Genomic DNA, 26,552 nt, shown 5'->3' with positions numbered 1-26,552 from the left:
GAGGGGGCGGGGCGGGGGGGCGGGGAATGCCTCAGCCTCGTGCAGCCCACTGACAGAGGAGTCACCTGTGCTCAGTCTGTGACTCCTCACCCCCCAGGTTCTCTTTGCTCCGCCCTTATCTAGTGCTGGCTGGACGGCCATAGTTATGCACAACTTTATGTGGGACTCTGGTGTGTCTGTGACACATCAATGTACAGCTCTTAATCCCCAAAGTCCTCAGAGAAGGAAGGGCAGGGTGCCTGGGGAAGTGTCCTTGAGGTAGAATCCAGGGGTGGAGGTGGTGACCAGCACTCTTAGGGAGGTATTCCCTCACACCTCTCTGCAAAGGCAAGAGGCAGGTGTCAGGTAGGCAGACATGGGGTGAAGAGTGAAGCTAAAGGCCCCTCCCCGCCATGACCCCCCTCCGGTCCTGCCCTCCTGTGTTGACCGCCCCCCCCCCCCCGCATCCCCTCTGGCTCCATACTGGCCTTCCCCTCCGCTCCATCCCACGCCAGCTTCCCTTCTGCACTTACGATGTGGACAGGGGCGTGTCCAGGTGTACGACGTGAAGCCCCCGCATCCTCTGCAGTTGGACCCGAGTCAGCTTCCGAGGTCTGCTGTCCCCAGGCTCAGGGACGCTCTCAATTCTTTGGCTGGCCAGTTCCTCCCGGATCTCTCGGAGCATGTCCTCGGCCCGGAGCGGGTGAGGGGAGGGGCTGTAGCCGGGTCCCAGGAAGGGCTCCTCTTCTTCCTCGTCCCCTGAGGAGTCCCAGGGGCTTTCCCCAGCAGAGTCAGTGTGGGTCGGGGAGGGGGAGAGCTGCCCCCGAAGTCGGGCCCTATGTAAGTTTTCCACTACCACATTCTCTCCAACCGAGGTCCCGTCTTCTTCCTCAGACGAGGTCGGTGGGTCTCCCCTGGGAAGGCTGCCTCCTTTCTGGACACTTTCCTCTGGCAGTTCAGGGGTGCTTCGGCGTTGGGGAGCTTGGGGGTCAGGAGGCAGGGGATGCAAAGGAACATCTCGGAGGTCCAGGGTGGAGAAGGTGAGGCGAGGGTCCCGCCGAAAGGCCCTGGAGCGTAGACGGTTTGGCGGGAAGTGGGACGCCTTGGGGGAGCCTGGGACCAGAGTGCCATAGCCAGAGTCCGAGGTATCATCTGGTACCGAGGGAGCATCTTCATCTGTGTCTTCTGTCACCACCAGCTGGGGGATGACGGTCGAGGACTCAGGAGTCCTACAGTTACTAGCAAATGGTCAGAGTCAGATACTGAGGGATCAAGTTCAAGTCCAGGGAGTCTCCATTGATCCCTCCATCCAGAAATGGGCCCTCCTCCAAACTTATTTTGGTATCACTTTTACACTGCACTGATTGTTTTTCTCATCTCACTGGCTAGACTGTAAGCTCCTTTAAGGCATTTTAGCCCCTGCACTCAGTCCAGAAACTTGTTATCAAGTATTTGCTGAGTGCTTCCTGAGCTCCCCTGAGGTTATCCCCCAGTGATGGAGTCTTTTTTTCTCTATAACCATGCTGCTCAACAGCTGTGTTATTTTGGGTGAAACTCTCACGCTCTTTGGGGATTTGAACTAGCCGGGTCCCTGCAGCTCTGACATTCCGCAAACCCATACTGGCCTTCACTCTCCATCCCTGGCCTGGGGAACCTGATTCTCTCAGGGAATTTGTGCCTCTCGTGCCTGTTTCCTTCATGCTGTGCCAGCCCTAGGCTGGCTAACCCCATAGGCTGTCTCATGTGGCCTTTCGCATGGCTGGTGCCAACCTGTAGCCTGGGTTCCTCAGTCTGGTCCCAGTGTCCCCAAAAGCTGTAATGCCATTTCCCAACCTTGTGGGCTCCTCTGCCCTCCCTCCCTGCCTGCAGCCCCCCTCCTCTGGGAGGCCTTGTACGCCCTGTAGGTCTTACCTTCCCTCTGTGCTGCTCTCAGAGCCTTCCGTGGAAGGCGTGGAGGGCCTGGGGCCTGGGGACTCCCTGTCCCGGTCCTGATAGAGGGCCAGGAGCTCCCTCTTCTGTTGGATGCACTCCTCTGCCTTCAGCTTTTGCAGGGCGACCTGGGGTGGGGATACTTTCATTAAGAGCTCTCATTTAGTGAGCACCTGCTGTATGCCAGGCACCATGCTAAGTGCTTTACATACATTATCTTGCTTCACCTTCACCACCGCCCTATGAGGCAGATTTTTTTGCTCCTACTTTACTCCTGAGAAACAGAGACTCTGAGGTTAAGTAACTGCCAAGGTCATGCCGCGGGAAAGTAGGACGGAGCCAGTATTTGAAATCTTGAGCTGGTCCTAGGATGTGTGGGGTAAACATAAGGCCCCTTTTCCTACCTGTACGTTCTTCCTGCCTCTCACATCCCCTTGGCAAGCCAAGGTCTGGTCTGTTTCTTCCTTCAGGAAGCCCTCCCTGATTGGTGGTGATGGTGGCATAATTGCTCTGAACGATGCTGGGCCCTCAGGTTACTCTTTCTCCTACCACCAGGGCAGGCAGGGGCAGGCTTTGTCCTGGGCTGAGGACTCTGTTGTCCTTCAGAGTTGACAACAAGACCATCCCAAGAGGAATGGAGAGAGGATACATTATATTTTGTCTTCCTTAGCATTTTCATACAGGCACCACCAGAATAAAATAGTGACATCTGAGAAGTGGTTTATAAAGCACCTCTACATGCAGGCAGTCATTTGACACACACCATCACCCTGCAGTATATTAGCCAATTTTACAGATGAGAAAACGAGACTTAGAAAGATGAGTGGACCTGCTCCAGGGCGCACAGGTAGAGAGAAGCAGAATTGGGACTGGGTCTTTCTCTGTGAGTCCTAGTTCAGTAACTGCACTATTTTTCAAGGGCAGCCTTAGAAAGGGTCAGGAATTACCAAAGGACAACTTTCTCTTGAGGGAGGGGAGGGATGGCAAGGGAACCCTTGGAGAGGCCGAAGGCGGAGGCTTGGCAAAAAGAGGTGGTGGAGGCTACTGGGGGCGGCACTGATACCAGCACTGGCTGGAATGGCCTTATCATTGTGCACATATTGAAGTACTTTCATGCTGGTGAGCAAAGGGCTACTGCCCAAGCCTCCCACCTTCCTTCGCCAGGATTACCCTGCCCCCCAAGATCCAGCAGCAGAGGGATAACATCTGGCACAGCAGGGGGCCTCTAGGACCCCGCCCCCACCCCTACCCCCGCTCCCCAAGCTCTACTCTGATTGGTTGATGCCCATGCCATTCTGGTTACTAAGTAATTTGAATATCCCCCTCCCCCACCCCCTTCAGGTATATGAACCAGCAACTCTTAGGCAACTCTGGACCTTCCCAAAGCCTCTCCAGAAACACAACGGGGTAGGGGGTAGCTGGGTCTGTACAAGAGACATGTTGGAGAAAAGGATGAACAGGGACAGGAAAATGACCTCAGGCTTGTATTTCCAATTTTCCTGCCCTGGCTTCCCAGTCACTAGCTCATGCAAGGATTCTTAGCAGTCTCGTAAGACTTGCTCTGTTGGCCAGAGCCAGGGATGATGGGGTCTGGGGGCAGGAGACCAGCACACCAGGCCAGGTCCTGTGACCTTTTCCGCATCTCCCAGCTGTGCAGAGTGTGGGGAGGAATAACGAGGGTGGGAGGAGCCGCTCTTGGGGTCAGGGCGGGGCTGGGGCAGCCTGCTGAGATGCCCTTTGGCCCCATATGACCCAAGTTCAAGTTTATCTTTGGGATGTCCAGGATAGAGATGGTGTGTGGAGGGAAAGAACTGGAGGAAGGTGGCTGGGGGGTGGTCTGGAAGGAACGTCTGTCCCATACAAGCATCTCCACTGAACTCTCCCGTGGGCCCACCTGGGAAGAAGCAGGGAGGCAAGGGGGTGGGGTGGGGATGGAGGACCCGACACCTCAGGTACCAGGGATCAGGTACCAGGGACGGGGCTGTTTGAAGGGCCCCTGGCCACCCCCAAAGGCTCTCTAGCAACCCTGGGAGGATTATCTCAGCTTGGGTAAGAGGAGAGACATGTTGGGGGCAGGGTGGGAAAGGAAGAGGAAACTGGTACCTGGGCCAGAATGTGACATCCCCACAAAGCCGGGAAAAGGGAGGGCTCCCCCCACGCCATGGTTCTTCTTCCTTTGCCCTGGTGGGGAACTGAAGCCTTGGGAGGAAATGCCTCCTCTCCCTGCTGCCCTGGAGCGGCTCCCAAATTCACCCGCTGTCCTCCCCAAGTCTCCCATCACGGACGAAAACCATCTCTTGAAGGTGCCCTTAGCCGGGCACCCCTGGCCTTTAGAAGATGTTGGCATCTTCTAAAGATGACAACAGTAAACATGTATGGAACCCCCATTAAGTGCCGGGCACGTGTCAAGCAGCTTACAAACATAACTCTCCCGTCTGTCCTGCAAGGTGGTTCCCATTATCCCTGCAGTTCCCAGGTGGGGCCGGAGCTGAGAGAAGTGACGCAGATAATGAGTGAGAGCTGGGCTGGGGGCCCTCCGAGCCCGCCTCTTTCCTCCATTCACCTCTTGGCCTCGTCTCTGATAGCTCCTTGTTCCCGGCACTGGTTCCTTTTCCTCTTCCCAGCCCCTAAACATGGACATTTCCCATGATTCAGTCTCTCTCCTCTTGAGAAGCTCATTTTCTCTAAAAGCTGAAGCCACACAGCCAGACCCGCTAGGAATAAATCTACATATGTACGATTCTGTAAGGCGGAGAAAAAAACACTCTGACCCCTGGGATCAGTAGGTATTCTACTGCCCTCTTCGGTTTACAAGGACTGGTGGTAACTGCGAAAAGGATTCCCTAAGACTTTGGTGTGAGGCAGTGGCAGGACAAACTCATTTCAAAGTTTCAGGGTTCTTGGTTTTGCAAGGGGACGCGGGGAGCTTGTGCGCTGCTTGGTTAGGTATCGGAAATGACTTCTCCACCTCAGTTAGCGTGGAGTAAAACTCCTGGGGGCTAAATTAGTTTATGTAATAAAATGCCAGCAATCTTTAGTGGTTCCCCTGGGGGTTCTAAGGAGAAGGTGGCGGGTCTCTTCTTGGGCTGGGGGGCGGTGGTGTAGAGAGAAGGCCCCACTGCACCGAGAGAGGAGACTCTGAGCCGGCCTGGAGCAGGGGTCAGGGCGGATGACCCACACCCTGTCCCCTACCTCTGGCTTCCTGGGCGCCGTCACCATCTTGTTTAGGTATCCAAGGAAATGACAGCCCCAAGGGCTGGAGGACACAAGACCTTGAGGTTCTGCCTTTCATCATTTTTTCTTTCTTTTTTTTTTAATGGCAAAAACCTCCTGTTTATTTTTTACTCTCATAATTTCGAATCTTTAAATACAGTGTTTAAACAGAGACTAAGCTCTGGTTTTCCTTTTCTCGAATAAGCTCTCCACATCTTGATACGATGCCATAGGTAAGACTGTGGGAAGAATGCTTAAAATTGTTTAAAGAACAAGACTCTTTTTACGCATCCTCCAAAGTTTCAAAGCCCTAATTACCTAACGTGCAAACGACAAATCATTATAATCTACTCATTAAAGCAAGTCCTATGAGAAGCGCTACTTTGATTTAAACTCTTTAAAAATAGCGCAGTTGCATTCTTTAGAAATCGTCTACACTATGATTTCTTAACTTGTTCAAAATGCCTCTTCTTTTTATAAAAAATTGAGGTATAATTGACATATTAGTTTCACGTGTACAACATAATGATTCAACATTTGTGTATATATGAAATGATCCACACAACGTCTAGTGAACATCCGTCACCGGACGTTGTTACAAACATTTTTTTCCTGCAAAAAGAACTTTTAGGATCTGCTCTCTTAGCAATTTTCATAGTTCACCCTCATTTCTCGCCTGAACTCTAGTCTGTGTTTCCATATTTCCACAAACCCCTAAGAGGTCTCCACTTGGCTGTCTCCCATTACCTCATTTCCAAAGTGCTTCTGTTTAAAACTAAACCTTGCTACCCATGCCCCACGCCACCCAGGAAGCAACGACTAGACAAACAGGTTTCCCTTTCTAATGATTTCAGTTGTCATTGCCAAAGCAGCCTTTCACACAGGAACCTCAGGAGCAAGTCATCCTTGGCCTTGTGGACCTGAGTTACCAAGGCACCATGTTGCCTGCTTAATCTGAATGATTTCTTTGAATCTTCCCTATGAGACAAGGACTGTTATTATTTATATCCATTTTGCAGGTGAAGAAACGGAAAACTAGGGAGGCCACATAACTCACCCAAGGTCACCCAGCTAGTAAGAGGCAGAGCTGGGGTCTGAACCATGGGTTCGGTAGAGGCTTCTATCGGTCTCCCTAAGGCTCACCTGTCCTTCTTTCTTCTTCAGCTCCTTTTTTCTTCTTTTCTTCTTTTTTTGCACCATGTCCCTAAGGCTGTGGCACTCAACCTCTATGTTTCATACCCAAACTGGTACGGGAAATCTCCTGCCACCAATCTCTCCCTCCCCCGGCCCACCTGTCACATGCCGCCTGACAATTCAAGACAAAACACACGGATTTCACCATGGCCTTCCCTTGCTCAAGGATCTATGGTGGGGCTTCCCTGGTGGCGCAGTGGTTGAGAATCTGCCTGCCAATGCAGGGGACACGGGTTCGAGCCCTGGTCTGGGACAATCCCACATGCTGTGGAGCAACTAAGCCCGTGAGCCACAACTACTGAGCCTGCGCGTCTGGAGCCTGTGCTCCACAACAAGAGAGGCCGCAATAGTGAAAGGCCCGCGCACCGCAATGAAGAGTGGCCCCCGCTTGCCACAACTAGAGAAAGCCCTCGCACAGAAACGAAGACCCAACACAGCTGTAAATAAATAAATAAATAAAAAGAATCTATGGTGGCTCTGGTGTCAACTTGCCAACCCAATTCAATTCAGTCTCGTCCAGTCCGCACTCTTCTACAAGCCCTGGGGTCCCCTAGAACTTGGCGTCTCATCACTGGCTCCACACAAAACCCTTCCCTCCAGACTCAGACAGACATGCTGGTTGTCCCCCAAACCAACCCAGCCCAATTTCTCCCTTAAGTCTTCTGCTCAGGGTCTTCCCCATCCTTAAAGTCCAACTCAAATCTTCCCTCTTCTTTGGCAATTCTGCTCCTGTAGTGGGTTGAATAGTGGCCCCAGAAAGATGGGTCTGGGTCCTGACCCCCAGATTCTGTGAATGTGAGTGGCCTTGTTTGGAAAAAGGGTCTTTGCAGATGTGCATAGATCCTCAGTGCAGGATCTCAAGATGAGGTCATCCTGGATTTTGGGTTAATGACCGGTGTCTTTCTAAGAGACAGGAAAGGGAGACTGGGACACAGAGACACATGGAGAGGAAGACCACGTGAAGATAGAGGCAGAGAGCCGGGATGGAGGCTCCCCTAGAGCTATGGAAAGGAAGCGTTGCCTGGCTGACATGTTGATTTTCAACTTCCGGCCTCCAGAACTGTGAGAGAATACATTTCTGTTGCTTTAAGGCACCAAGCAGTAACCAATATGGCTCCATTCGGGTCTCCCTTCTTTTGAACTCCTTCAGCTTTTGTTGCATAAATCTGCCCCCGCCCCGTCATTCCACTCCACTAGTTAACATTTTTACTGCCTCTGTGTCACTTACAGGACAAAGTTCAAGTTCCCCAGCACGGCATCCAGGGATGGGCATGATCTGGTGGCACCTCCCCCATGGCCCCTCTGCCGTTGTGCTGCCCTTGTGCTTGATGCCCTGGTAACGCCAACCACTCAGCTGACGGTGCTCTCAACACACACAACTGCTTCCGATTCCCGACCTTTGCACACTCTGCTCTCCATCTGGAACGCCTTTCCTGCCCACCTTGTTGCCCTGACGTGCTCCGAGACATCCGCCCGCGGTGCTCAGAAAGTAGCTCCTCTGTGAAGCCTTCTCTGTCCTCTGAAGCATCCTGTCCTCTGCACAGTCCCTCTCCCAACCAACCCACCAGACAGAGTGAACCATCCTAGCTCCATTCCGTCCCTGCCCTAGCTCCATTCCGTCCTTCCCTGCCCTAGCTCCATTCCGTCCACACGTTTCTGTTATTTGTATACTTGTTTGTCTAGCTAGGCTGCAGCATGTATTCTGTGAGGGCAGAAATGGAGTTATATATTTTTTTCTGATGCCCCAGCACCCAGCCTGTGCGCACCCAGCAGGTGCCCCGTTCACGTTTGCTGAACGGAAGCTCAAGTTCAGCAGTTTTGTTTCACAGCCTCGAAACCTTCAGGGGAGGCTGTCTTGGCTCTCCCAGGGACTGGTACCCTAGCTGGCCAAAGGCTTTCTTCTGTGCTCTTTTTTTTTTATACTTTTTTTTTTTTTTGCCACACCATGCAGCTTGCAGGATCTTAGTTCCCTGACCAGGGATTGAACCTGCACCCTCGGCAGTGAAAGCGTGGAGTCCTAACCACTGGACCTTCAGGGAAGTCCCTCTTCCATGCTCTTAAGGTTGGTCAAGGCTGTGTCTCCCTCTCGAGGGAGCACCAGAGGGGCAGGAGGTCCGGTCTGAAGCTGTGTGCACCCCACCCTCTCTCTCCCCATCCTCCACTCTTGTGCACCGGCTCTGAGCTCCGGGGCCCCGCCATCCCCCTGCTCCCACACCTGGCTTCACATACCTGGGCCTGCTGGGTCTTCTCCAGCCATAGGGCACGGTCTGTAGCTCTGGGACAGTGCACAGTGAGGGCGCTGGAGACGCACTGGAATTCGGTGAGGTGGATAAGCAGGAAGCTGCCTGGGTGGAGGAGAAGGTCTGCTTCCAGGGCTGGACTTTATCTGATCCCCTTCCCAACCTCTCCTTCTCCAGCCGATGGGAAGGGAGAAGGAAAAGTTCCCCCCAGGAGAGACATACTTGGATCTCGGAGCGGTCGGCACACAAGCTTCTCCAGCATGAGGGGCGGGCGGATAACCTTGGCTTTGTCTGCCCTGCGAAGGGTCTTGGTCACCAAGAGCACATCAGAGAAGAGGAACAGGTACACATCCAGCTGAGGGCAAGCGAAGAGAGAGACGAGGGTCAGCTGGAGCGGGGGCAGGCGGGACAGGGGTCGGGGCTCACGCATGGGTGTGTGGGCAGGTGCAGAGCTGTGGAATAGGAGAGCTGAGAGCCGTGTCAGTTTGGGCCCATCTCTCACTTTATAGGCAGGAAAGTGGCTGACTCAGGGCCATGCCAGCAAGCAGAGCAAAGCCAGAACCACGCCCTCTTCCAGACACACACAGACACACATAGACACGCACAGACACAGACACACACACAGACACACACACACACAGATACACACAGAGACACACACAGACACACATAGACACACACACAGACACACACAGACACACACATAGACGTACAGACACCCACAGACACACAGATACACACAGAGACACACAGATACACACAGAGACACATGCAGACACACACATACACACAGAGACACACACAGACACACACACACACACACAGACACACACAGACACACAGACTCACACACACACAGACACACACACACCCCTCTTCTCCCATTTCCAGCCTTCTGACGCATCCTGTGTCCCATCGTCTCTCCCTTCTTTCTCTTCAGTTCTCTCCCATCTTCTTCGCTCCTCCCACAGCCCCCTCACCTTCCCTTCTCGTCCCTCCTTCATGCGCACAGGCCCCTCAAGCAGCAGCTGCCTGGTGTGCTCAGAAGCAACCCCCAGCATGGGGGCCATCAGGTCCAGCGTGGAGAACGGACGCAGGTTCTGAGGGGCGCAGAGAGCACAGGAGGAGGGCACTGGGTATCCCGCCCCTTGGAGGACAGGAAGCATCCCAGTGCCTTCGTTTTACCCCTTTGTACCTGGCCCCTGGGACCCTCACCCTCAGGAAGGAAGGATGGGCACACACAGCCCACGGCACCTCCGCCTCTCCCCGCTGCAGGCCTCGGCTTCATCCCTTTTCCTGGGGCCCTGCTTCTTTGGACCCCGCTTCCCTCCGCCTCTCTCACCTTCTCCACCTCCTCGCTGGGCGGCTCCAGGACCTCGTAGGGCCCGATGCGCCGGGCGGCAGCCACCAAGCTCTCCTGCTCTTCGCCCTGGCGCACCCGCTTGTTGATGTGTCGGAGGAACGACTCCACCGCTGCGATCTAGGTGAGGGTGGGGTGTGGAGGGAGGACAGCTCAGCTCCTCGCCGGTACGTCCCACCCAGCCAGCGACCTCAGTGCCACGCTGGCACATACACGTAAGGAAAGAGGCCTCAAGAGTTCCTGGAGATCCGTTCCCACTCACCAGCCCCCGACTCCCGAGGGTACAGCCCTGGTGGCCCTACCATGGCGGTCAGGGCCTCCCGGGCGCGGGCCTCGGGGCTCCTCTTGCGCACAGCCTGGAGCAGCAGTGGGTACTTGGTGATGCGCTGGTGGGGCTTGATGAGGAGGTCCCCCAGCGTCTGCCTCCCTGAGCGCTTGTGCTTCTCACACCACTGCCAGGGCAGGTGGGCAGGGGTCAGGGGACTGCAAGCCACCCTCCTGCCCCGCCCCAGGGATGCCCTCCGCCTCGGATCAAGGTCCGCCGCATCCCCCTTCCCCAGCAGCCCCTCGCCCACCTGCACGAAGGTGTGGAAGAGAGGGCTGCTGTCCTGCTGCTCCCAGGCGTAGGCCATGGTCTGCTTCACTCGCAGGCAGTACAGGATGTAGGGCTGGAAGCGCTGGCTGAACTGGAGGGACAGTTGTGGGGCGGGGAGCGGGCAGGGGAAGGAGGGATGAGGGGCGGGCTCGGCTGCAGAACGTGGGGAGCGGGCTGGGGACGGAGCCTGGCCTAGATTCAGTCCAGCTCCCGCCAAGCCCAGCTCCCGCCACTTCCAGCCCCGCTCTGTGGATTCCAAGGAGGAGTTGAGGTCCCGAGGGGCCAACCCGCTGCCGCCCTCTGAGCTCCATCCTCGGCCCCCCCGCATGCCCCGCTGCTCTGGACCTCACCCGTCATCAATAATTTAGCTGGGCCGTTTTCAGGGCACTGCGGATCCCATTTCAGCCCGGCCATGGGGTGGTGACCTGAGGCTTGCCCAGAGCCCTTCTCCTGGGGAAGAGGGCCACCAACGGCCCCCAGGAGACTGTCCCCCTGCCTCTCCACCCCAATCCAACTCTGCAAAGCCACATTTCCCTGGCCAGTGAACTGGTAGAAAGTCGGATCCTGGGCCTCTTGCTTTCTCTTATCACCCTTCATGCTCTGGGTACCCTGTGGCCTTTCACATCCCCTCCCCCCAGGCCCCTGAGGGACAAGTCGCTTAGGCCCCTGCTGCTTGTCAATGGGCCTCTGTCCCGGACATAAGATTTCATGGTCGATGAGAACTTAGGTGTAGCCCTTCCCTGAGATAGCTGCCCTCTGGGGGCTCCAGAAGCCCGAAGAGCCTTTGGGACAGAGGTCACACTGGTAGAATGAAGGTAAGAGGTGAGGTGGTATTTAGGGGTAGGGGTCGTGCCCTTGGACCCCCTCGAGTCATGGCAGGATGCCAGTGGTATGAGCATTCCAGCGGACAGGACCCCTTGGGGCTCTCCCAGTCCTGCCCCATCCATATGGGGCCCTTCTCCCCGCCTCACCGACAGGAAGCCGTTTTGCAGGCTGACAGGGTCCAGAGGCTGGCCCGAGGCTCGCGTCTCCTCCAGGGTGGGCCCCAGCACCTCTTCCCAAAAGCTCCGGTGGGCTCGGATCAGGCTGGGGACATTTCCAAACAGGGTCTCAGCTGACACCTGGAGGAAGGAGCGGAACATGCCTCTGCAGGTGACCTGCGGGCAGCACGGGCCGTGGGCAGGCAGGGACGGCTAAGCCCAAGTGGCAGGGGCTGGGTGGGACCTGCAGCCTGCTTGGGGTCTAGAGCAAGGAGGGGAGTGGGGAGGGCAGGGTAAATGGGGGTGGCAATTCCGCTCTGTGACCCCGCCCCCCACTCCCTGGGTCCCACACCCCGAGTGCCCACTCACTTCCGTCAGCAGACCCACTCGTTGCAAGTTCAGCAAACCGGCGGCTAGGAGCTGGATGCAGGGAGGGCTTTCAGCACCTGACCTCCTCCTCTCAGACCCCAGCCTAGCCAGCCCTTCACAGCATCCCCACCCCCATCTTCAGTACCGCAAGCCTCTCTCCCAAGACCCCGGGCAGGGCTCAGGTCAGGGGGATCTTGGTGTCCTGCCCCTTCTCCCCAACAGCCATGTCCTTTCCGGTCTGGAGAACGGGGGGGGGGGGGTGATTCGAGGGACACTGTAAACGGCCGAGGATGGGGCAGGGGGCCGGGGCTGCCGGGGATGGGGCGGGGAGGGCGGCTCACATCTGTCATGATCTTGAGCTTCCGCACGTAGATGAGCTCCGTGGTCAGGAGCTCCCACAGCGCTTCCTGCTGGTGGCAGAGCTCCCGGCTCATCTCCTGGGTGGGGACAGGGCTGGTTCAGCTGGGGAACAAGACCAGCAGCTGCCATCTGCTGAATGCTACCAGATCTACTGCACAGAAAGCCTTTAACCCTCCGCGCATCCTCCAGTGTGTAGGGGGTGTTGTCCCCAGGTCACAGAGGAGGCGACCGAGGCACAGAGAGGTTTGCTGTCTTGACCGAGGTCTCACTAGTATGTGGCGGGGCCGGGATCTGAAGCTACAGCAAGATGCCTCCAAGTGCTGTCCCTGCAGACCCCACTGCCCAAGGCCTTTCCCTCCTCCGGGGCAGAGGTGAGGTGTGTGTGTGTGTGTGTGTGTGTGTGTGTGTGTGTGTGTGTGTCTAGGACCCCACGGGGACAGACACTGTGTCCCAGGCCCACCTTGTGCCCAGGCACCAGCTCCTTCCAGGACTTCTCAATGGCCAGGCTGCTGTCACTGTCCTCTCCGATCTCCCAGTGCCGCCGGTCCTCTGGGGGCAGGCGGGGCATCCCGAACATGCTGAACGTGTGCAGCCTCACCTCCAGCTCGTGGGCTCTGGTGACTTCCTGGGGGTGCCGAGAGAGGATTAGTCCTGGCCACTTCCTGGCCCGGGAAGGGCTGCGTGTGTGTGTGTGTGTGTGTGTGTGTGTGTGAGGTGGCAAGCTGCCCTGAGTTTGAGTGAGGACACGCAGGCCCGAGGGACGAGGATCGATCCTGGCTGGGATTACAGGGTACAGGGTGTTGCCGGAACACGGATGGAGAGGCACCTTGTCTGCAGAAAGGTCCCTGGACAAAGGGGTCTGACCCGGGCTCCCTGACCAGAAAGATAGCTTCCAGGGCTCTCCTGAGACTGAACCCTTCAGAGGGACCTTCAGGTGGAGACCAGAACGGGACTTAGGGAACCAGTGGTCTCAGGAACATTTTGACACTTGCCCATCAAGCGGGCATCTTTACGAGGCAGCCTGGCTTAGAGATGCTCCCTTGAGAGGGTCTCTAGACAGAGCCGCACCCTGCTTCTTGGAGGGGCTCCCGTGTTCTCAGCTCTGATGGTCTCTGGAGGACATCGCAGCTCAGGCTGTGAGCTTGGGGATGGGAGGAGAGGGACCCCTTACCTTGAGTTTGGGGAAGTGAGGTGTCCCAGCCCCAAAGGGGCCTCCATGCCTCTTCTCGGGATCTGGTTCTCGCAGCCTCAGGGGAGACAGGCCTCGGGCCGGGCCAGAACCCTTGGTAAAGGGGACATAGCCTTGGAGGCGTCGGCGACTGGGATCCTGGAGGGGGAGTGGGGGAGTTCTGGGGGTGTCCTCTCCCTACAGAAGTCCCAGACAAGCAGTGGGGCCTGGCTTGGCTCCGGACAGCATCCCCTATGCCGGCAAGTTGGGCCGGCTCACCTCTCCCCTCAAACCAGTTTGGTGAGAGCCGCTCTGGCCCTGAGTCACAGCAGCCACTGCCAGGGAGGCCGCTGGGCCAGGCAGGGGCCCACCAGGCCCGGGTCCCCAGGGGTTCCAGGGGGTAGAAGCGGGGCCTCATGCAGCGCAGGAGCACAGGCACGCACATGCCCAGGCTCTGCGTGTGTCCCAGCGTCCCCCTCCAACCCCACTGCCGTGTGTGCTCCCTGCACCATGGCCGTGCGTGCACAGCGCCCGGTGCACACGCGTTCTGGGGCCCTCACAGCCTCCCGCGCACGTGGGGATGGGGGCACTCACATACGCGGCCTCCTCCCCGGGGCATGTCCCATCCAGCTGGGAGTGGCAGCCCTTCCGTGTGAGAAGTTGAGGCCTGGGCCAGAAGTCTCCTCCTGGGCAGGCCTGGTCACATTCCTTGATCTGCCCATGGCCTGATTTACCCCACAGACATCCTAGTCTCCCTTCCCACCCTCAGCTGCCTCCCAGGGCCAAACCCTCCTCCAGCCAGGCAGGGGATACCCCCGGCTGGAAGCAGAACTGACCTCAAGGTGGAGGGAGAGCCTGGAGGCTGAGGGAAAGACTGCTGTGCCCCCACACCCGTTTCCTTGGTCAGCACTGGAGGCCGCCAGGAGGGTGGAGCTGGGCAGGCCCTCACACCCCTCCCCATCTATAGAGTAGGAACACCTTGAACCTTTGCTCTTCTTCCAGGCCTGACTCAGAGGGAGGCAGGTTTCAGGGAGCCCACCGGCTCCTCCCAAGTAGAGGTGGGAGCCTGGGAGGTGCCAAACCCTGGGTTTGGTGACCTTCCCCACCAGCTCCGTGCCTGTGACCAGTCTAACAGCACTGGGGGCCTGGCCCCTCCCGGCTCTCTGCCTCACCTGCCCCGTCTGTCTGGGATGGGTGTGGAGTCCCGGGAGCCTGGCCCAGCACGGCCGTCCTCTCCCTCACAACCCACGAAAGAAGGCAGGGGTGTGGGCTAAGAATAGAGCAGTCCAAGGCCTGGCAAGGGGACAGAGACTTGAAAGCCTGGGTGTCCTCCCCCCTGCCCCACCCCGGTCACCTTTGGGACACAGCCTGGACTCACCAGCACGGGGCCTCCTCGGGGATAGAGACTGCCAGGAGTACTCAGGGTGGAGGCCCGAAGCCGGCCCCCATAGGTCTCAATGCGGGAGGCCACCAGTCCTTGGAGGCTACCCCCATTGGGAGGACCAAAGGCGTGCATCCCTTCTCTCCTGGGTCACCTCCCAAGGGTCATAACTCCAATGTTCAGGAGAAAGGGACCCGCTGAGGCTGCAGAGAGAAAATAAAGAATGGAAGGGCCAGCCTTGATCAGTGGGTGGCACCAGGCTGGAGACAGAGGGGGGGAGGGGGAGGGGAAGAGAGGGAAGGGGAGAGGGAGGGCCAAGACTACTTGTTGGGAGAGCACAGCTGCCTCATCTATGACTTGGTGGGGGTCGGGCACACGCCGACATGCTGGGTCGGAAGCCCCTTGGAACTATGCCTCCTCCCTCACATTTGCGCATTTGGGGTACCAGCTCCTACCCAGGCCTCAAAGGATGCTGAAGTCCTAAGAGTAGCTGGGAGCAAGGGTCCCTCGGTTCCTGGATGCCCCCAGGTGGGGGGATGCCCCTTGCACCTAGCTACACCCTCCCCTCCTCCATACACGGGAGTGCGGGGTGAGTGTCCAGGGTGCGGAGCCGCAGGGGGCCTGTTGGACACAGCCCCGCCTGCCACCTGTTTTTGCACAGCCCACAAGCTAAGAATGTTTTTTACATGTTTAAATAGTTGGAAAAAGTCAAAAGAAGAATAATATTTCACAACATACGAAGATTATTTGAAATTCAAATTTCCATGTCCATAAATAAAGTGTTATGGGAACACAGCCACACCGCCTCCTTGGACAGTTGTCTGTGACTACGTTCCTGCTAGCTGTGACAGAGACCACAGCGGCTTCAGAGTCTGAAATACTTACTATCTGGTCTTTTACTGAAAAGCTTGCCCTGGACCCTCCAGGCCACAGACAGCTATCGGCCGCTGGCCTTACAGACGAGCCGAGTGGGAGCAGGCTCTATTTGGTCTTCCCCAGCCAATGGGAGCTCCTCTGTGGGGCTGGGAGCCGCGCGCGCGGGGCTCCATCCCCTCCGCCTAAACCTGGATAGAGGACCCGCTGTCTGGGGCGGCAGCGCCTGGAGAGGAGAGACCTCCTAAGCAGGTGCTGGTCTCCCTCCAGGTGCGCCCCAGAATCCCGCGCAGCCCGCCCCTTACGTTTCCTCTGAGTTATGAGCAGGGGACAACAACGTTCCTCGTCTCCCGGGCCCCCTCCCAATAATCCTCCCTCCTAGGGCTCTGAGTCCCTCTTCCTCCCCAGGGTCCTTTCCGAGCTTTGCCCCGGCTTCCCCTTCTCTCGGCCCCGCGCCCCCAGCCCCGGCGCCCCGCCCCCGCCCTCCCGCCACTCACCTGTGTCCGCAGGTGTCCCGGCGCCCGCTGCCCGCGCTGCCAGCCCCCCGGTCGCCGATTGCTCCCCCGGCGATGCCCGCCTCGCGGCCCGGCCGGGTCTGGGACCGAGCGGCCCGCGGGACCAGGACAGCGCGGGGCCGGGACAGCGCGGGGCCGGGCCGGGAGGGAGGGGGCGGAGGGGCGGGGCCGCGGGCTGGCTCCTCCCTCCCTCTCCCGCGGGCACCGGACCCGCGGCGCAGCAGGCGCCCATGGGGCCCTGGGGACCGAGCGGCTCTGCCCGGGCTGCGGCCACCACCTTCCCCCGCCGAGGAGGGCTCGCTCCGCAGGGGCCCCTCCCCGCTTCCCCTCGCCCCTGAAGTCGCCACCCCCCCTGGCTTGCCCGCCGCCCTCGTGCGCTGCAACCCCCCGCGCCCCCCTCCCCACGGCCCGGCGGCGGTGATGACAGAGTGACCCGCAGCAGGTGCCCATCTCGCTTTGCGCGTGCCGTGAGTGACTGACTAGCCCCCCACTGCCCTGGTCTCGGCCCCGTCTTCCTCCTTTAACCAGGCAGGGGAGCAGGACCCACAGCAGAAGGGGTGTCAGGGTTCACGGACCCCGGGGGCACTGCTCCCCACTCTGGCTGTGGAGTCCAAAGTGTGACCCTTATCTCTGCTTGCCGGCTCCAGCCATCTGGTGGAAGGTTGGACTTCACCTTTGCTCTAGGGATGGCGTCTGGTGCCAGGCTGAGGCTGACCCAACACTTCTCCCATTAACCAAGTCTGGGGGTGGGAGGACAGGGGTATCAGATGGGGGCACCCTCGCTCTTCACTGGCAAACAGCCACATTGAAGGCTTCAGGAGGGCGTCCCAGCACCTACAGCCGGCAGCAAAATAAAGGGCACATTTTCACATTCCCAGATCAGGACACATCATCTGACAGGAACGCCGGACATGGAATCAGAAGTGTCCATGGATGTGTGGTCCTTGTCTTCTCACAATCATGAAGCTGAAGACCCACTGGGGGGTGAGGGGTGAGGGGAGCAGGTCTGAATGCCTCCAGCCCTCCACCCTGTCCTGGGTCTTCCTCCTGTAAAATGGGTGCGCGGGGACTTCCCTGGTGGCGCAGTGGTTAAGCATCTATCTGCCTGACAATGCAGGGGACACGGGTTCGAGCGCTGGTCCGGGAAGATCCCACATGCCACGGAGCAAGTAAGCCCGTGCGCCACAACTACTGAGCCCACGTGCCACAACTACTGAGGCCCGCGCACCTAGAGCCCGTGCTCCGCAACAAAGAGTAGCCCCCACTCGCCGCAACTAGAGAAAGCCTGCGCACAGCAACGAAGACCCAATGCAGCCAAAAGTAAATTTAAAATAAATAAATAAGTAAATTTATTTTAAAAAATGGCTATGCAGTGAAGTGTACAGACATCCTCTCGTATCACTGGGGAAAGGGTGTCCAATCTCTCTCCTCTCTTTGCTGGCATATTAAACCCACAAATGATCTGAAGTGTTCCAATCCTCGACTCTAATGACTCTGTTTGATTTGGAAGAAGAATCTTTATCCTTTGATACTTTCTAATTTCGTCTGCCCTCCTCCTATTTGCCCTCCACTATTCTCCTGTTCTGAGCTTGCTGTTATGCGATTGCTCTGTTAGTTCAGAAGAGCTGTTGGCACCTCCAGCTCTCCGCATCCTACCTCCTGTTTCCTGCCTCCCAGTTGATCCGGATCCGTTTTAGGGAGAGAAGTTGTGTGGGGCAGGAATTGCGGTGGACAGAAGCCCTTTATCCCATTCCTCGTGTGTGTGTGTGTGTGTGTGTGTGTGTGTGTGTGCGTGTGTCTGTGAGAGAGAGGCAGAGAGGGATCCAGGGATGACAAGAGTAGCCATAAGGGAAAGAGAGCCAGTAAACAGGAGGTGCTGATTACTGGCAGTATTAAATGACACCCCAGACACTGCTGGTGCCAAGGGTGTCCTCCCAAGTGGAAGGAGTAAGAGGGGAATGGAAACTGAGAGAACACCAGAGGCAAGCCCGGACTTACAGGCGCTGAGAGAGCTGGCTAGACTGGGCCAGTGGACACAGGAGCGTTAACCCTTTCACTTGTCTCGAGGCTGAGATCCAACCTCCACCCGCCACTGCCCCAGGGCCAGTCTCCAGCCTCTCTGGGAGGAGAGGTTCTCAAGGAATGCTGGAGTCTAGAAGCTGGAGGAGTGGCCGCAGGAACGTGTGGGGTGGGAAACCGGACTCCTGTGCTCTATCTGTTCCATTCCGGCCTCGTCAGATGGTTCGTCTCACAGCCTGCCTCGTCCCTTCTGCGCTGTGGAGAGAAGACCCCTGCCTGCGACAGGCTCAGAGGGGAACACAGCTCAGGGAGCTGAAGGAAGCCGGAAGAGTTGGCAGGTTGGCGGGTTGGCCTCTACTGGGGGGCACCTGGGTACGTGTCTTTCCTCCCACCCCGCCTTCCCTCACATTCCCCCCGGCCCACTTTTTTTTGGCCATGCCACGCAGCTTGTGGGATCTCACTTCCCCGACCAGGAATTGAACCCACGCCCTCCGCAGTGAAAGCAAGGAGTCCTAACCACAGGACCGCCAGGGAGTTCCCCCTAGCCTGAGTCCTATCCCTCCTCCGTGCCTCTGTTTCTGCCCCAGTGCAGACGGTCCTCATCAAGTCCCCAGCTGGACCCCACAGCTGGTGAGGTGTCTGTCTGTCCAAGAACAGAGCTCTGAGGACCAAGAGCCTCTGTCCAGCACAGCAGGAGGGTGACTTCTGGGGCTGGTGTAGTGGGCCCTTAGTCCCTTCTCCCCTTCCCCACAGGCAGAAAGGTCAGGGAGACTCCCTTGATCCCTGAACTCTGCCCAGCCCACACCTCTCAGGGCAGGGCAGGGGCCAGCTGGGTTAATGAGGTGCTAGCAGGCGCCTGGCAGCGAGGCAGCTGATGGGAGGTGTGTCTTCCTCCCTCCAGAGCTGGGGGCGGGGGAAGCTGAGGGCTCCAGCTGGGAGGCACCAGGTCATGTGAGGCAGGTAAAACCAGGAGGCCAGGCCACGGTGCACAGCTGACAGCACCTCAGACCAGAACTGATGCCCTCCATCCCTCCCCCACTTACCGGCAGTGTTCTCTGTGCAAGGTGCTAGGAGTATATAGAATATGCATTCCTAGTATGAGGACTAGTACAAGAATAGTATAATTCCTAGTATAGAGATAGCCCCTGACTTCCAGGAGATTACAAACTAATGGGGAGACAGATAGACTAATGGGGAACAGAACACTGATCTATAAGTTACATATAAGGAATGAGCCAAGAGCTGGGGGAGTACTTTGGGGGACTAATAACTACATAAGGGAGCCAGGGAAGGCTTCATAGAGGAGGTGAACTTTGTGCTGGGACTCTAAGGTTGAGTAGGAGTTTGTTGACCAGAGTAGGAGGGAAGGGCATTTCTGGAGAAGGGAACAGCATAAGTAAAGACACAGAGAAGTGTTTAGAAAGAAAGAGGGAAAGGGCAGGCTTCCCGAAGGCCTCCTGAGAGCCTCCCCTGTCCTGGGGACATCACACCGCAGTTGCTGATTCCTGGGTGGTGGCTTCGGAGGACAAACCTCTTCCTGGCATGCAAGGACCTCCAAGGCATGGCCCCAGTCATACTTCCTGCTTTCACTTTCTGCTTCCCTGCTCCGTCCCTGGACGTGTCCCCGTTCTCTGAATCTGCCTGGGCTTCCCTCCCTCCATGCCTTTGCTCAAGCACTCCCACCAGCTGGCATAACTAACGTTCCTGACCCTTTGTCCCCCCATCTCCACTTCTGCCTCCTTCAAGGCCCTGATTCCTTCAAGACATTTTCCTGATAATCCTCCAACCAGAGTGATCACTTTCCTCCCCACTTTCAATGCCTTGGCCACTGTGTTTCTTTGAAAGGCACCACTCACATTCTGCCTAATTCTGCTGCTGTTGGCTTATGTGCACACTCTCTTCACTGGACTCCTTGAGGGCAGGGAGCCCCTAGCACAGGAGCCTGTGCAGGCCTGGCATTGGTGTCTGTGGAGTTGAACGGCCTTGACTTGCTAAAGGACCCAGATAGAACGGACTTGCACGTAGACGTGCCTACGCTGTCATCTCTCTGCCCCTGCCCAAAGGGACGGTCTTTGTTTCTTAAATACCTGGAATTCTTCCCTAACTTCAGTTGTGCATTCCTGGTTCATTACTGCCCCTTCAGCATTTCTTCGGTGGCACTCCTTCTAAAGGCTTCTGGCCCCTTAAGACAACCACACCACATAAGTTTTACCTTGTGCGCCAATTCTGATGGATGAGTAGTGGGTGTCCTAGAATATTATGTCCAGAAGGATTCTGTGGATGATGAGGGCTCTGGAGAGAGAACGCCCTGGCTTAGCAGTGCCTGCCTTGGTGGGGACAAAGGGCTCCCTCCGCCTCAGGGAGTTTATCAGATGCTTTTCTCACATTAAGCCAAGACTGGGGCACTGGGGGAGTGTGGCCTTGGCCGCTGGTGGAAGGTGATGAGGAAAGTGTATAGGAGCGGAGCTGGGGGCCCCAAAGGCCCTTCTTGGGATCTCCTGAGGCAGACCTCGGAGTCAGGTGTGTGACTGTCCGGGTCTGTGCTCTGACCAGGCCCCCTCCTGCTCGTGACACAACGGGTCGTAGCAAGACCAGGAGGGCCTCCGTGGCTCAGGATCCCCGGCACTTCCTCAGCAGGTGAGGCCAAGGCGATGGCACCGAGTCCCCACCTGTGGGAATGCTCCCCACTCCTTTCTCCTCCCAGGGAGCTCAGGCCTTCAAGAATGATGAGAAGGTACCAAAAGTGAATAATCTCTGGAGGCGTTCTAGTTCGTGGCCTTGACTTGCCTTCTTGTCCTCGGGAGCCGTGTTCTCCCCTAGTGGCAATTCCTGGAAGTGCAGGTAGGTTTGACTTGGTCTGGGGGCCAGGAGTGGCCTTTCCCAGCTGGATGGCAGCCATGTGGTCTCACAACCTGACACTCCTCCCTGTGCAGAAAGGCTGCCTAATGTCCTTGGCAGATGGTCCTCACTGCTGCCTGACAACCGCCAGCAAGGCTGCTGCCCAGTCTGTGCCTTTGTTCAAGTGGCTCTGATCAGTGACAGCCCCTTCCTCCAAACAGTCATTTGGTTTCCTCCCTCAGGTCTGTGCTGACACTGGGTGTCCAGCTGCTCAGCCCCAGAGTGACTCAAAAGCACACGGAATGAAGAATTTTAAGGCTTTGGGTCAGTCCTTGCACATGTTTTCAAAGCTAGATCAGCTCGCCCTGCCCCCTGCCCCCAAACCATGGTCAGCTTCTATGAGCTCTCTGGCCCTTGTCACTGAGTCCAGGCTCACAGCCGGCCCTTGCTGTGACATGTGTATTTTGAGGCTCATTTGCCCACAGAGACTGTGTGGGCGTATCTCGTTATGACACTTCTTGCCCAGCCCAGGAAGATGGGCAGATAATTTACTCCTAGAGCAGACGCTGGCACAACAGTCTCAAATTGTTTTTTCTAATTTAATTTGACAACCCTGAATTTCAGGAAGTTCTTTCTCATCACTGACCCAAATATCGCCTGCTCAAGCTTAAAGTAATTTCCTCATGCTCTGGGGAATACCCTTCTCTGTATCACAGGCCCCTCTTTGCATAACTGAACCACAATTCGGGTCATTTTAGCAGCATCCAGAAGCCTTGGATCCTCTCCCCATCCTTCAGAGACCCAGGTTCTCCGTTTGGGGTCATGTGGGCAGCCCCTAGGTCTCAGGAGCCATCCTACGTGCCCGGCGCTGTGCTCAGTGTAGACTAGTCAACCTCCTCAGCACAACCCAGTGAAGCAGGGCTGCTGGTATTATCCCGCTTGCTAGAGGCAAGAATGAGTCTCTGGGGTAAAGTAACTTGGCTAAGGACACAAAGCCAGCATGTGGAACAGCTGGGATCCAATCCCTACATCCAACAAGGCTTCAGAGCGGGCATTTGGTCCAACCATGAGCCTCCACCAGAAGACCTCTGTGAGCATTTGGGGCACATGTATCATCCTCTGACCTCACCCCCATTTTATGCTTGTCTCCACTCTGATTTTGCATTGATCCTTTTCATCTGCCTAGGTGATCTTCAGTCATGGCCTCATGTGTTCCTTCCTGTCTTTGTTCAAAGGCAGGGCCCTTCAGAAGGGCTTCTGGGGCAGGTGAACTTGACTTCTCCAAGTCTCCACCCTTGTATGTAAAATGAGGATAATAATACTACATTTTAGGATCATTATAATAATAACAGCTAACTTTTTAATAAAGCAATTACTAGGTGCAGGAATAATTTAGCACTTGACATGTGTAATTTCATTTAATCCGCACAAAAGCCCTACGAGTTAGATATTATCCTCATTATAACAGATGAGGAAACAGACTCGGAGAGGTTACATAACACGCTCAAGAGGACAAAGTTAGCAAGAGGAAAAGCCAGGATTTGAACTCACATTTGTCTGACCCCAAAGCCTGCACTTCTCACCGCTCTCCTGTAGAAAATAAATGGGTTACTGTGGGTAAGCCTGCCGTGGGGGAAGAAAACCAGAAGAAACCAGCTGCCTTGTTTCCATCCTACAGGTCAGCTTAGCATTCAAAGAAACTGCCTTGAGCAGTGATGTTGGCCTTTGGTCAGGGCTGCGTCCTGGAACACAAGGACCTGCGGCTCACCACCAGCAAGATTTCCTTAAAAAAGCATCTTCACGGGACATCCCTGGCAGTCCAGTGGTTAAGACTCCGAGCTTTCCCTCTCCTCGCTTCCACTGCAGGGGGCACGGGTTCGATCCCTGGTTGGGGAACTAAGATCCCTCATGCTGCGCGGTGCGGCGAAAAAGCATCTTCACACATCACCCCTGTCCCCAAAATATCACTCCTCACAGCATCTGTTCAGCTTCTCCGCTCTTCTGTCTCCTCCCAAGCCCTCTTCCTGATTGCCCGTCCCAAAGCCCCATCCCCTTGCCTTTATAAAGTCACCTGCCCTGGTCTTCTCTTCGGCAGATTTTTCTGGGAAGCCACCGTGCTTAAAATTGGGTAGTAGGGCTTCCCTGGTGGTGCAGTGGTTAAGAATGCGCCTGCCAATGCAGGGGACAGGGGTTCAAGCCCTGGTCCGCGAAGATCCCACATGCCACGGAGCAACTAAGCCCGTGCGCCACAACTACTGAGCCCGCGTGCCACAGCTACTGAAGCCCACACGCCTAGAGCCTGTGCTCCACAACAAGAGAAGCCACTGCAATGAGAAGCCCGTGCACCGTAACGAAGAGTAGCCCCTGTTCACCGCAACTAGAGAAAGCCCGCACGCAGCAACAAAGACCTAACGCAGCCAAAAATAAATAAATAGATTAAAAAAAAAACTGGGTAGTAAACTCACGTGAGAATGGAACATGCTTGTGCTTGGCATCTGGACTCAGTGCATGTCCAAGGCCAATAGAAAATCCTAATGGCTGAGGGGCCAACTGAGAGGTGATTTAGAGAACTACCTTCCTCATGGTCTCCCTCCCCTGTCCCATCTCCATTTTCCTTCCCCTCCATCAGTACCTCGCGAAGGGAGGAAGAAAGGGAGCTATTTGTCCCTCCTGACTCACCATAGGACCCATTTCTGCACGTTCTGCACCACCCAGATCAATGCCCGCCCAACCCTCGGGCCTCTCCAGTCCCCGCGCCCTTTCCTACCTTTGGCTCCTGTTGCTTTCGTCACCCCTGCCACTCGTCCTGCCTTTGTTGTTACCAAACTTTCCGTGGTGGGTGTCGCGTCTCCTTAACTAGGCTGTGTGCTCCTCGAAGGTAGGACCTTGTCCCTTCCACCGAGCCCATGAAGGCGCTGGCTGCACCAGCTGACGGAACTTGAAATAGATACTAACTAAAGATTGGACAGGCAGGTGGCTGTGGGATGAGGGTTAAGAGTGAGGTCTCTGGAGTTTGCATCCTGACTCCATCACTGTGGTGGGTCATCCCCGGGTCCCATGCCTCCGTGGGGCATCCTCCGTGGGATGACCTCCCGTGGTCATCCTCCAGGCTGACTCTGGGCGTGGCCTGGTGATTTGCTTTGGTCAAAAGAGTGGAAGAAGTGATGGACCAGTTCTGATCTTGGCCCTCAAAAGGCTTTGTGCACTTTCCTTCTCTCTTGGAACCTTCGCACCATCCTGAGGATAGCTTGTGGAGGACCATGTGGAGGGGAGCCCTCCTAGGCCAGGCCAAGTAAAGCCGCCCCATGGACACAAAGGCATGAGGAAGCCCAGCTGAAATCAGCCGAGCCTGGCCCAAGTCAGAGAACCACCAAGCTGACCTATAGACTCACCCAATAATTATTATTAACTCACCCAATAATTATTATTAACCTATAGACTCACCCAATAATTATTATTAATTATTATTATTAATTATTATTAATAATTGTTATAATTATTATTAATAATTATTATTATTGTTATTAGACTTTTGGTGGATGATTTTTCTGGGAAAATGCAGTATTAACGTGGCAATGGATAACTGATACAGCCATTTACCAGCTCGGTGACCTTGGGCAAGCTGTTTAATCTCAACGTACCTCAACTTCCTTGTCTGTAGAGTGGGGATGTGGTGGCCGTTTTTGATAGCTTGCAATTGAGTCTCTTGTCTGGCGATTACTTCAGCCGAAGAGCTGCCTCTCCCAAGGTTCTGCCACCTTCCCCAGGGCAGCCTGCATCTGGTGGCCGGCTGGTGTGTGTATAAAGGTCTGGCCCCCTTGTTTGGGATGAGTCTGCAAGGCCATCCTGACTCCAGAGCTGCCTGTGGGATCGGCCAAGCCTCTGTCGTGACTGTACTGTCTTCCTACTCCTCCCTCTGCCCAGTCCAGCTCTGTTTCTCCTCCACACGGGTTGAATCCAAGAGTGCTTCCAATAAACCTCTTCCATTCATATCTCCATCTTAAGAGTCTGATTTCCTGGAACTCACGTGTGAGAGCAAGGGACCACATGCCAAGTTCTGGCCAATGAGGTGAAAGCAAAAGAATCACATGACAGTTTCCGGAAATGTTCCTTGAGACTGTTGCCTTCTAGAGAACCAACTGGTGGCTGCCCAGGGAGGTGGGGGTAGGAGAGGGAGTGGGAGTTACTGGTTAGCAGATGCAAACGATTGTACATAGGATGGCTAAACAACAATGTCCTGCTGTAGAGCACAGGGAGCTATATTCAATAGCCTGTGATAAACCATAACGGAAAAGACTATGAACAAGAATGTGTATATATGTATAACTGAATCACTTTGCTGTGCAGTAGAAAATAACACAACATTGTAAACCAACTATACGTCAATAAAATAAATTTTTAAAAATACCGTTGTCTTCAAACTCTGTGCTTGTTACCACTACGAAAAGAATTTTGGAAAACTGTATACATCCTTGCGTATCTTTTAGACCTAAAATTTTTCTTTAGAGTTTTAAACGTAAATTGAAAAAATTTTTAATCAATATTAACATTTAAAAGTAAAACTATTCACTTTTATTTTAAATTTTATATAAAAAAATAAAGTTTGTAAAAAACTTGCAAAATAATATAATGACTTCTTGTATGCCTTTTCCTAGATTCATTAATTATTAACGTATTAAACTTAAAAAGAAATATTTTGGGGCGATTGTACTTCCCCAGGGAGGTGGCCAGAGCTGCTCTTGACTTCCCTAAATGTTTTCAGAGAGGCAGCAATAGTACAGTTGTTTAGCTCGAGTTTGGAGTCAGGCAGCCTCGATTTGAACCCTAGTTCTGACACTTATTAGCTCTGTGGCCTGGGCAAGTTATTTAATCTCTCTGTATCCCAAAATCTATCTCATATGGTTGTGTGAGGACCCAAGTGAGTTAATATTATAAAGCACTTACAATGTTACCTGACATATTGTATGTTCCATTTATGTTTATGGTACAAATAAAATGCACCAATAAACAAATAATTATTTATTGTTAGAATAATTAGGCTTCAGAGCATATTAACAACAAGAGAAGACAGTATAATACTAGTAAGTTGCAGGCTTACAAAATATGTACTTAATGATTGTTGTTAAATGCATTATTTACAGGAGAATCACATAACATTGCTGTTAAAGTTAATCTAATAAGAATATGGTAGGAATAAACAAATGAGCAGAGAAATGACTGATGACTGACAGCAGGCAGGAGACGTATCCAAATTTTAAAAAAAAAGAATGATTTTCCATTATCCAATGATTTGGGGGCAAAAGTTAATGAAACATTTTTTCTACAAGTCATTAAATGTTTGCAAAAATATAGAACACTAAAGTGCCTCTGATATATGTTCCTTTTATTTAAAGACGTTGTGTTCAGCTGTTGAAAGTAAATGTGAAACTTTTCACTTCCTCCTCCTGGAAGTCATGCAAATATGCAAAGGAGAACAGACCCAGACAGGACGGCTGAGGGTGCCAGCCAAGCTCTTGCACGGCTGAGAATAGCCAGGGCG

General features: G+C 55.0%; 1 protein-coding gene across 10 annotated transcripts; it reads right to left on the bottom strand.

The window, feature by feature from the left end:
- Positions 1–138: 138 nt before the first annotated feature.
- PLEKHG6 (pleckstrin homology and RhoGEF domain containing G6) lies at positions 139–16,285 on the bottom strand. 10 transcript variants are annotated; one of them, XM_036865419.1, is made up of 18 exons: positions 16,139–16,285; positions 15,654–15,867; positions 14,766–14,971; positions 14,560–14,680; positions 13,391–13,546; positions 12,680–12,840; positions 12,201–12,296; positions 11,860–11,910; positions 11,482–11,631; positions 10,491–10,601; positions 10,218–10,367; positions 9,898–10,035; positions 9,536–9,655; positions 8,778–8,910; positions 8,545–8,660; positions 1,891–2,036; positions 513–1,208; positions 139–319 (listed from the first exon to the last, which is right to left on the bottom strand). In XM_036865419.1, exons 3-18 carry the CDS (start codon positions 14,901–14,903, stop codon positions 310–312), a joined length of 2,493 nt encoding a protein of 830 aa, XP_036721314.1. In that variant the 5' UTR covers positions 14,904–14,971; positions 15,654–15,867; positions 16,139–16,285; the 3' UTR covers positions 139–309. The 10 variants fall into 10 exon arrangements, with proteins under 10 accessions (XP_036721314.1, XP_036721312.1, XP_036721316.1 ...); XM_036865417.1 differs by having other exon boundaries at positions 513–1,217; positions 16,139–16,283; XM_036865421.1 differs by lacking the exon at positions 9,536–9,655 and having other exon boundaries at positions 513–1,217; positions 16,139–16,284.
- Positions 16,286–26,552: the final 10,267 nt, after the last annotated feature.

The sequence above is a fragment of the Balaenoptera musculus genome, chromosome 10 (assembly GCF_009873245.2).
Source record: "Balaenoptera musculus isolate JJ_BM4_2016_0621 chromosome 10, mBalMus1.pri.v3, whole genome shotgun sequence".
NCBI classification, from domain to species: domain Eukaryota; kingdom Metazoa; phylum Chordata; class Mammalia; order Artiodactyla; family Balaenopteridae; genus Balaenoptera; species Balaenoptera musculus.
Note: the sequence above shows the minus strand (reverse complement) of the source record. Positions and strands in the feature narration are given on the sequence as shown.

Bases quoted from the DNA above. Each gene is read 5' to 3' on its own strand.
- PLEKHG6 (XM_036865417.1), bottom strand. From the start codon at position 14,903: ATGCACGCCTTTGGTCCTCCCAATGGGGGTAGCCTCCAAGGACTGGTG. The intron at 11,911-12,200 runs GTGAGCCGCCCT...CCCTGCATCCAG, and splicing joins AGCTCAAGATCATGACAGAT to CTCCTAGCCGCCGGTTTGCT. The intron at 11,632-11,859 runs GTGAGTGGGCAC...TCCTTCCTCCAG, and splicing joins GAGTGGGTCTGCTGACGGAA to GTGTCAGCTGAGACCCTGTT.